The 11,099-nt window shown below is 45.2% G+C and overlaps 1 protein-coding gene across 1 annotated transcript in view; it reads left to right on the top strand.

The window, feature by feature from the left end:
- The window catches only part of STK11 (serine/threonine kinase 11), a 45,953-nt gene that overhangs the window by 8,218 nt on the left and 26,636 nt on the right, over positions 1-11,099 (top strand). The window contains exons 2-6 of the mRNA XM_009331172.1: positions 3,115-3,198; positions 7,103-7,192; positions 8,468-8,600; positions 9,087-9,223; positions 9,735-9,862. Of these exons, the coding sequence (XP_009329447.1) occupies positions 3,115-3,198; positions 7,103-7,192; positions 8,468-8,600; positions 9,087-9,223; positions 9,735-9,862 (572 nt within the window). The remainder of the gene's footprint in view (positions 1-3,114; positions 3,199-7,102; positions 7,193-8,467; positions 8,601-9,086; positions 9,224-9,734; positions 9,863-11,099) is intronic.

The following is an 11,099-nucleotide window of genomic DNA, read 5'->3' on the forward strand; positions in this document are numbered from 1 at the left end:
CCTTTCGAAGGCGCAGTTACGGGCTTGTTAATCAGATGTGATGCATCAACAAGCCTTTGTACTGGCCACGGCCTGTTATTAGAGGCTGGCTAATTGTGCAGGCAAGGGGTGAGTGGCTTTCTGAGCTCGGTGTGTCATGTGTCTGGGCAGACGCTCTTGCTTCCGAAGCTGTGCTCCGAATTCCTTGTAATGCTGCTTTCAAGAGTCCTAACTGTTGAACTGTAACCATGCTTCTTAAAGCAACTTACCAAACGGCAGGAGAACGAAGCTGGAAAGAAGAGTTTATGTACAGTTTAGCACAAGCCTAGAATCGAGCAGCAGAAGAACAAAGCGAAGAGCAGTATCTGCACTTCCAGACACTGACAGAACCACCCTGACCTGACTGTCCTGATCCTCCTGTTTCTCTTCACAGCTGGTATCCAGTGGGATTTTTGCAGGCTGAGTTTAATCCACTAAAATGTGGTTTGGAGCACAGTACAAAATCCCAAGAGACAAAGATCAAAACAGCTGATACGAGACGACATAAAGGGTCCATTTTCATAGCCAAGGGAAGATGTCTCCTCACTCAGTTTTACATTACTTATTCTCCACAAACGGGGGATTCAATTCAGATCTCTGAACCATTCAGTCAAGTTAAGTTAGGACTAAAGTTTGGAAGAAATGGAGTTATTAGCTGGAACTCTTGTTTTTGACTCATTCTTGAGACTAATGTTGCAATTCTTACATTGGCCGCTTCATTTCTGAATTATCGTGGAAGTTATAGCTTTATTAAAGGGCACTATGAAACTGCCTCAATAGTTGGCTACTGCATATGAGGAATTTGATGTGTCTTCAGGACGATTTTTGTACTAACTCTACTGTAAAGACACTTAAACTGCTGACACAAATGGACTACCGGACTGGCCAGCTCAGGGGTCTTTGGCCTGCAACCCCAACGGTGAACAGCTTGTTGTGTTTGATGGTGCTCAGGGGTGGGCATCTGTAGCTGTTAAACTGTGCGTGACTTCCGAGCAGCTCTCAGTGTGGTTCGTGCGGCGGGGAGCAGGGTTGTGTTGCGGTGGGAGGTCTCGGGACAGCTCACATCTGGAGTGAGGAGGTGAGCCGGAGGGGTGCTGAGGCAGAGTTTGGGGTTGCTGGGACCCAGCCAAGGCCAGCTCTGCAGGGGCTGATGGGACTGCTGGGAGGCCGTTGTCATCTCCCGCCTGTGAACTTCTCTGGAGTTCTTCCACCCCTCAGCTCTGACGTCCGTCGCGCTCGTCTCCTGGCCACAGGAGGCTTTTGGTGCAGGGCTTCTCGGGTCGGGAGCGGTGGAGGCTCCCTGCCCCTTTGGCAGCCTTGGCACGTCGGCTGTCTTCCCTTTTGTGGCTGCAGGCTGTCTGCATCATGCAAGATGCAGTGCTGCTGGTGATGCACTTGTCTCTTCTTGCTAGCGAGGTACCTCTCCCGGTTTTTCTGTAGTTTATAGGTTCTGTAGAAAATCATGTGCTGCTGAACAGCCACTCTTTAGATGAATTTCATGTGGTATAATAAACAATCAATTTAGTTTCATTTGTTCATGTCTTCAGTAGATTAGCCAGTTTCTGATGTCTTTATATTTACGTTTAAATCACTTCTGTCCATTCACAATACAACAACTATCAGAAGGAATTGCTTGTTAGGTATAGAAACTTTTTATTTCTTTTTCTGGCAAGTAACTAATATTCAAGTTGCTTCCCAGCTAAATAACAGAATTTGTGCTGAAACGGGCCATATAGTGTGCTAACTGCTCTGCCGTGTCTGGCACCGGGCGCTGCCTGCCTGTGACAACGGGAGCGCACCTAACTGCACGGTGCTGCGTTACACTGACATCTGCGGGGGTGGTTCCTGGTCACGATGCTGATTAAAAACATACCCTGAAGTATGAAGTCTGGAAGCCCAAGCAAATCTATTTCTGCTCTTGTAACTACAGATGACACTTACGTATAAAGAAGCACGAAGTGCAAACGTAAAAGGTTTGTCTTGGAAGTGACTGTCCTAGATTATGGTAAACACAAATGTAGTGCATCTTTAGGGGTTTAACTGAAGAGACTGGTAGTGCGCTAAGCTCCCAGCGGTCCAGCATTGTTTGAAAAGCTTTAATCGGAGGGAAGCTGATAAAGCTGCGTCTTTGACACGTGGAGCAAATCGGGGTAGGCTTTGACTTGCCTGAGCAGTTGACAGGGCAGTGTTTCGGTTCCAATTATACCTTTCCTTTAGTCAGCACTAGCTTTAACTGGGAACGGTGAGGCACTTGCCCAGGGCCATAGGGAAGGGTGTGAGCTGAGGACAGGACCTCAGGGGACACTGCAAACCCCTCTTGTATGGGTGGGAGGAGGAGGCTTGGCTTGCTGCAGCGGGCCCTTGCAAGTCCAGTGCCAGTGCTGCTTGTGGAGGCAGGGGGCTTGCAGAGTGTGTCCTCGGGTTGCTTTCTCTTTCTGCGCAGCCCGGTGTCTGAGGGTCCAGCGGGATCTCTCCAGGAGTTGCCTTCTGTGGGTTGGCTCAGCACAATGCACCTCTGGTCTTGTTCCTACTCACTTTGAGTGGGGCTGTTGGGCTGTCAACGTCCTACTGTTGACCAGTCAAATAGCTAAAGGGGGGCACTGCACAGATTTTATGGGTAAAACCGGACTAAAGCTTACGTTGGAGTGCAGAATAAACCTTTATATTAGCAGGAGTAACACAGCCTGTGTTGAATGGCACTAAAGCATTGGCACAGGGCGTTCTGATGACCAATACCCTGTCCAGCACAAAGATAGGTTGCTCCTTGAGAATAGTTCTCCTGCTGTTGTTTACCAATGGACTAAAATTTCTGCCCAGAGAGAACTGTCTGTGTAGTGTTAACTGAAAGGGTACTTGTTTATAGTCCTAGTCAGTGACCAGTCAGTATTTTCATGGTCTAACCTTGGGCTAATGAAGTCAAGAACACACAAGACCTTCTGTCAAACAGCATGCATAGGTAGTCTTAGGTGAAGCGGTTGGGACTAATATGGTTTGAAGTGTCTTTAAAATCCATGTGATTTAGAAAACATTAATTTCATTCCATAGTAAGGAAATAGGCTTCTTAAACATAACTTTTTTCCTTTTCTCTTCCTGCAGGGAAATTCAGCTCCTGCGACGATTACGGCACAAAAATGTTATCCAGTTGGTAGATGTATTATACAATGAAGAGAAGCAGAAAATATATCCTTTTTTCACACAGTTGTTAATAAGGTTTGAATTCCATTGTTCTCTGCTATAGTGCTGAATCATTATAGTTCTGCTTTTGTAAAGGCCCTCTTGAATGTTTCTTAAGCTTAAAATTGCTTTCACTGGTATTAAACATACTGCATGTCTGGAATACTTTCCACACAAGTACATTTTCTTAAGTTTCCCAGCTTCCCAGTTAGGAAATGAAATATTGTCCCCAGGTTACAGATGCGCAGGGCTGGGGTAGGGGAGAACTGACCCTCAAATACTGTGTTTTGTTGTGTGACCTTCAGCAACTCGGAGATGAAAAAAGAGCTGCAGATCTGTCACTTCTAACCTCCTGTCCTAGCTGTGGTATATGTTGGTGCTTTTTTTTCCCCTGAAGATGGACCTTTTATTGTCTATGCTATGTGAAATCAATTTTTGTAATGCTTTTTCCTTTAAGTCCTTGGCAGTGGTTTAGGTATTTTTTTCTTTCCCTCAAAAGAAAAAAAAACATCTACTCATTCGCTGGCGTCCGGATGCCTGCAAGTCTCCTTCCCTTTGGAGGGTCTGTACTGCTGCAGTGCTGCCTCTTCTGCGGGCAGCTGGTATGCTTTGCTGCTGGTTATCCTTGACAAGATCAGACGAGCTCCCGAGCCTGCCCAAGCCTCCTCTGTTTTGTTTGTGTGAAAGTCCCTTGTGATAGTGCTTAAGTGACCTACAGCTTGTAACGGTCACGAGAGATTGAAAGCATATTGCTCCTGTGAGATCTACAGCTCAGCTTTTTGAGACTGAACTGTTCAGCTCTTGAATCAAATCTGTGGCTTGTGATCTCAGTGCATCTTTCAGACTTTCACATGTTATTCCACAGTGCACTGTCCCCCCAAGTATGCGTAGATGCTGACCAATGTAATTACGCGCTTTCACTTGCAAGTGAAATGCAAGTGAGTAGCTGGATGGTTTCTAATGAGTCTGCCGCTCCGAGTGCACTTTGGCTTGAACCAGTTTGTAAGCTTATTGAGCTGATCTGTTGTAGTACGTGTTATAAATGGTTGCTTTTATTTTTGACAGTGTTTTCTAAATACTGTCTTCCAATTACAGTACTTCATAAAACGGGTAATTTAATTGTGTGTTTTAATTAGATCAAATACTCTGCCACTGCATCATTAGTATAAAAAAGCACGACAACTTTTGCTTGTGTTTTGTAGCGTTAACAGACTGAAGGGACCGTAATTCAATTACTGTCTATAGAGAGATACCATTTAATCAATAGGAAGCTGGGATGCTAAACGAGAGGCACGGGGAAAAAGAGCCCGAGAGAGACCTCATGTGTTGGTAACAGGTGATGACAACCCAAAATGGTCATTCAGAAGTGTGACCTCTCTAAGCCAGGAGGGATGTTCCTTGCTTTACTTCCTGAACAGTAGCGTTTGAAAAAGAACAAATCGTTTTTCAGTACTTTTCCCTTGCAAGTATAGATTAACTTCACTATTTTTATCTTTATCTGCTTCTACACTCTTAGAAAGTTTTTTTTCTATACCTGCTTATTCTGTGCACGTGAGTGGCAGTACCTGGAGAAATGTGATTTTTCACTGGGGCTGGGAGTGGGAATTCATCCATGATCATGTTCTTGCTTAACCTTTCTCCAGCTTCTCATTGGCACTGCCAGTGCCTGTGGAGCATGTCTGAGGATGTGGCAGTACAAACGCTTGGGCAGCCTCATGGTAAACAGGTTTGGGAACAGATCCAGCTGAAAAGTAACTTTCTCTTTTAGGCTGGCTTCTCTGTAGGTCAGTTCCCTTACTCGTTTCACTGTGCAGTCATGCAAATGCCTGTATTAGTACCTTGCAGGAAGCAATGTAAGATAAAAGTTGAGGGGGGTGTAGGGGAGGGATGTCAGTTTCCCCCTTATTAATAAAAAAAATCCTCATTTCCAGAACGACCATTGTGGCATTTGAAATTGGGCCTGTAGAAGAAGGAAGGATTCTGTTCTCACCTGAGTTTTCTGTTGCTGATAGCTGAAGCCTGCAGTTTACTTCTATGTTTATACTTGGGAAGATAGTGTTTTAACAACTTACCTGCCTAGTCAAAGCCTTCAATGATTTTCTTTGGTAAAGGGAAAGCTGTGATGACTGGATTAAAAAATATCAACTACATTTAGTATTTAATGGGCTGCTCTGATGACCTGCTGTGGCTGGGAATGCGGAGCTGGTGATGAATGGAGAACTAATCCAGGCAGAAAATAAACCCAGTTCAATAAGCAGCGTCCCAGCTGGCACCCTCTCTGACAGCTTCTGCTACCAGTACGTGCAGTTGTGCGTGGGAGCAGAACCCTATTGATTAGAAGAGTTGAGAGCCTCGGTCTTCTTGGGCACCTGTAACAGATCTGCTCCAGCCTGGAAGTTTGTACTCTAATCCGGCTGATCAACCAGAGATGGATCAGTTACAAAAGAGGGGGTGAAAAACAGTCCGGCAGCAAATGAAACCAAAATCAGGCTGTCCTTTGTAGATGAGAACGAGACCTGGCTTCCCGGGAGCTAGTCTATATAATCTACTGTTAGTGTTATTCTCTGGAAGGTGGGAGAGTTGATGTCTTCCACATCACTGATATAAATAGTTCACAGATGTCCTTCAGAGTAAGAAATGGTAGGAATGAATTTTGGGAGCTTTTTCTGCTATTCTTGCTTCTACTGATTTGCTGGGTGGCATTGTGCCCATCATAAAATCTTACAGTGCTTTAGTGTCCCCCTGAAGAGCAGCTCATATGGGGAATGTAGCACAAATTTAATGAGTTCGGACAGTGTTTTGAGCTCCTCGATAGAACGTGCTACAAAAGGGCAACACAATCTTTAGCACAGATCCCACTAAAGCGCAGGTCATCTCTTTAGTCTCTCCTGCCTCAAGAGTTAAGATGGCATCCTGGGACATAGGCAACTTACTTTAGGCTTAGGTTAAGAAGGCATCTGCCAGGAATAATTAGAGTGACCAAAGAAATGCTTTGTGTTACTGGAGAACATGGGCTGCCTGACAGTCATGCTTTTCTCTGCTCTTTATCTTGAAGGTGCACTCCCTTGGCAAAGCCACCAGATGTCTCAGGGTCTCATCTTGCAAGCCCCTCTCAGCACACAGTCTGCCTTTAAAAGCCCAGGGAGAGGAGGAAAACAGAGGCAACTGCTTTAGGCAGTTGTGTAGTTTCCATTGTTTGGCCCCAACATTAAAGCTTAAAGAGATGAAAACTAGAATATGCTGCAAGGGAACAAATGCTAAAAAGTGCCACCAGTTCTTGGCATTCTGTTGTAACTTTTTTTATCCGTGCAGTTTCAAAAAAGCTTCCCAGCTCTCTAGGGATCCTTTCTCCTGCTACTGAAATGCTACCATGGGGATGGGGGTAAGCAGCAGCTGTTAAATAGTGCACACAGCCGTATCATTTCGAAACAGGAAATGAAGAATAACAAACTTTGGGGGAGGTGATGGGAGCTCTCTGTTACGTCAAGCGCGGACCAGCCAGGGTACTGGGAGAACAGGCTACAGCCTACAGCTCTTCTGCCAGGGGTTCCCGAACTTCTTGTTGCCACTTCAGAGTATGATCCTATTTCTGTCATGCTTGTGAGGTCTCCAACTTAATCTCTGTGGAGTTCGCGTCCTGTTTCAGGTCTGATCACGGAGTTGCAGCAGGTCGTTAAGCAGAAGAATTTTCTCTTGGGTTCGTTGCCTCCTCCCGTTAGACGCTTGGGGGAAGGTAGCTACCTCAGGAGGTGCAGCGCAGCTCAGGCTCTACCTCTCCAGTGTGTGTATACCAGGTAACGGGGCTGCCTGTGCAGCAGCTCCCCAGTTGCACTGGAACGGGGCTGCAGTCCTCACACAGCATTTGCCTGAGAAATGTTTAACCCTGAAGTTTCCTTAACTCTGCCTTCACGTATATGGTGATGGAGTACTGTGTGTGTGGGATGCAGGAAATGCTGGACAGTGTCCCAGAAAAGAGGTTTCCAGTTTTTCAGGCTCACGGGTAAGTACGGTTTTGTTCCTTAGGCTGCATTAGCCTCTCACCACTGTACCCTCTTGAATTCGAGAGCACGTTCTACTCTGTTGCTTAGACTGTTGGCTGCACTTTAAAGTAAAACTGGCTTTGTGTAATAACTGCAACTTTTACATCCATGGAAAAAATGAAAAACTAATGAAGTGGTGACAAGGATAGCCCTTAGATTCTGGGAAGAAAAAAAAAAAACATCTTTCTATTGAATTTTCTGTTACTTTTGTTTTCCTTTGAGATGCATGACAACCCTTCCTGGCCCCTTTCCTACAGCTCTGCTGTTCAGCAAAGATGGGTGCAATGGAGGAATCCATGAGGGCTTGCCCTGCCTAAATGGAGGCAAGCCATACAGTTCAGTGTCAGAAAAGAGATTAAAGGTCTTTGGAGGGATTAAGGATTGGCAATATCCAGCATGATCTGTTAGCTTGTTTAGTTAGTAGAGAGGATAATCTGAAGCCCCTTTCACTCTGCAAGTAAAGGAACCTTAGAATTCCAGAAATAGATGCAAGAAGATTGTCATGTATATCAAATCAGTGCAGACCAGCAGATCTGTGGTAACTACATGTTTTTATGGTCGTATTTTCATTTTGTTTAAAAAAGGTGTCTGAGATTACAGGTAGCGTAAGTGAAATACAGGCACCTTAAGTCAAGTATTATTTCTGGATATTATGAGAGAAGACGTGCATGCACAGTTGTTGCCAGGCTGTTAATGCGCAGTGCTTGCTACGTTACAGTAATGGCCTGCCCATGGCCTCTGACCATATCCATGTTACCTTTGCTCAGCCAAGTAAGCTGTGCCAGCAAAACACTCCTTTCTGCTGGCTAAAAGAAACTTTTTTCCCCACCCCCTGTTAGAGAAAGCTGTGCCACTGAAAGAGCATCTTTTGCTAGCTTAACTTAGCCTAGATTAAAGCAGGCATCAGAATTAACTGTCAGGTCCCTGCCAGCGTGGTGCTCAGCACATAGAAAATACGCAAACTTGTGAAGAGTGCTTTGGTGTGGAGGAGTCCAGAGTCTGAAGTGGTTAGCACACTGCTGCAGAGCTCGGGCAGGTAACTTCTGACTTTGTGAGAAGATTAAGTACCATTTCTTATACACCACAGCTCAATCTCAAGTTCCTAAGCATCAAATGTGAATGTATTTCCGACTTGTTTCCAAAAACAGCACTCTTTGCTTTATGTATTATCAGTAGTTCACATAGTCTTAGTCTATGGAAGTGCTTGACTTTTTTTCCTCTAACTCTTTCTGCAGGTACTTTTGTCAGCTTATAGACGGCTTAGAATACTTGCACAGCCAAGGGATTGTCCACAAGGATATAAAACCGGGGAACCTCCTGCTAACAACCAATGGGACACTGAAAATATCTGATTTAGGCGTAGCAGAGGTGTGTGAGAACTGCGGCAAAGTCAGGAAAGTGGGAAGCATGACATTCTAGATTTAGGTCACCTTTGTGGTGTCAATTGATTTACTGTGCATTTAGGCTTTTGTTCTATTAAACTTGCAGAGTGCTCTAGAGCGATTCTGAATAGTTATTGTAATTGGCAAAACGCTTTTGATAGCAGCACAAAACTTCCATCTGGGAAGCACATAGAGGAAGACATCAGTCTTAGACAAACCCAAAAGTGTGGTGAAATGGCGATAAGCTATATAACCTTATCCTTCTTATTATATGAAGACTGTCTTAGCTGGGTAGGATTGGTGCAAGAATTGTCACTGATGGCATGTAGTTATTGTAGTGGCATGTCCTTATGATATGTAAGTAGATTTTCAGTAGCAGAGTTTTCCCCTTTTTTCCCCAGGTGAAACTTTTTTAACAGTTACAATTTGTCTGCCTTGGAAGTTTAAAACTAACCGGTCTCTTCTGCTGCAGGCATTGCATCCGTTTGCAGAGGATGACACGTGCAGAACGAGCCAAGGGTCGCCAGCATTCCAGCCACCAGAAATTGCCAATGGCCTTGACACCTTTTCAGGCTTTAAAGTAGACATCTGGTCTGCAGGGGTCACACTGTAAGTGCCCGTGCGGCATCCAGGAATTGCAATAAAAAATTACAAGTCCCCAGGCAGCTCAGTCTTGTGCTACCCGCTATCATCGCTGCTCTTCATGTTGTTGCGGGGAGGGTGTATGTGTGTTGGTCCCTCCTTTGGATGGGTGTATGTTCCCCGCAGTGCTTGTAATTCTGAAGAAAGTAATCTTTACTCTCAGTGAGTAACTCTGCCAGCCGTTTCTCAGCATCCGAGATGCACAGCTACTGTAATAATAGAAACCACAAATATCTCTAGTATTTATTTTTAAGTTTCTCCCATCCCAGCCTGTCAGGGAGATGTCTTGGTGGTTTTGACTCATGTGAATGAAGAGGCTGTGATAAAGGAAGGATAAGTTTAAAGAGGCATTCCAAATACTGTCAAATATTCATCTTTTAGTTTCCTCTTGGCTTCTTCTGGTTTACGTAGTCACGTAGGAACTGAACACCTGTTCTGTGTGCTTTTTCTCATACAGCTTCTCCTTCTGCCTTTACAGATACAACATTACAACGGGTCTATACCCCTTTGAAGGGGATAATATCTATAAATTATTTGAAAACATCGGGAAAGGTGACTACACAATTCCAGAGGATTGTGGTCCTCCACTCTCAGACTTATTGAGAGGTGAGTCTCCCAACTGACTCTAAAAGGGTGGGTAAAATCGATAGGTGCAACATGCTCAGCTTGCATAGTGCCGGGGAGAGCTTCATTCCAAGCATCCTGTGAAGATACAGGATCCTGTTAGAAAGGGAGGTTATGCTTATGGACGTTATAAAACTTTGAAAGATCTTTCACACTGGTATTTTCCCGAGATACACTAAACCCTGCATGGGTTACAGTCACTACTCTATGGAGTTGGTTCTTGCGTTATGTTTCTTGTGCTCTGAGAAGCTCTTAAACCTGAAGACAAAGCCCACAAGAGGTTAAATTTAAAGTGGCATCATAGCATTGATGTGGGTTTTGCAGGTGAGAACACTCAGTTAAATTCCTTGCCCAAGCTTTCTGTAACATGAAATACCGAGTACTCAGGTTCTGCTGTCCTTCCTCATCAGCCTCTGCTCTGAATTTACTTGCTTTAATCCCAGTTGTCTCCTCCTGCCCCCCAAATTTAGAGCTGCAAGGATATTGGAGCTAAGTGACTGGTGCCCACTTTCACAACAGGGCTGTGGTAGAAATAGGAGTAGCACTTTCTGGGTAGAAGGAGAGGGTTGTGGGTTTTGTTTGTTTGGTTTTTTTTGTTCTTGTTGCTTATTGCAATAGTTTGAGGTTTAGTGTTGAACAGTCTCTACTCTTGAAAGCTGAATAGTCAGGGCAGCAGTTATGCTGTGTGCAGCAGCCGATTTGGTGATGCCCATTTGGCAGCAGGTAGGATGTCATTCTAGCACGTGGGAGATCCTGACCAGAGTTCCTGCTGCCTCACTGGCAGTGAAGCAGCCGGGTGCGGTACTGCTCCCCAGCCCTCGGCACGGGCTTGCTCTCTCTTCTTTGTCTTCAGCTGTTTGTGAAAGATCAGACCTCAAATACGAAACGGTGCTGTCTTGTTTCAAGTTTATTTTTCTGGTTCTTGTGCTACACGGGGTTAGGAGGTTAGTGTGGGTGAAGAGCCGTGGGTCACTGTGAGCAGACTGAGTCAGCTTCCCTTCCTCCTGTCCGCAGTGTTGTCAGGTCTGCTCGTAATACGGGTGTTGTTGCTAAACCGGGGGCTTGTGTACTGTGCCGTGTCCTCTGTGTGGTCACAGTGCTGTTGCAGTTTGTGGCTGGCCAAAAGGTTACCAATTTCAAAGTGGTCCATGGCTGCACTTTGTGCTGCAAACAGCAGCAGTTGTGCCTCTGCAGGAAAGGCTGTGCTGCCCTGGGGCTC

Source organism: Pygoscelis adeliae, unplaced genomic scaffold (genome assembly GCF_000699105.1).
Source record: "Pygoscelis adeliae isolate BGI_AS28 unplaced genomic scaffold, ASM69910v1 Scaffold669, whole genome shotgun sequence".
Taxonomy (NCBI): domain Eukaryota; kingdom Metazoa; phylum Chordata; class Aves; order Sphenisciformes; family Spheniscidae; genus Pygoscelis; species Pygoscelis adeliae.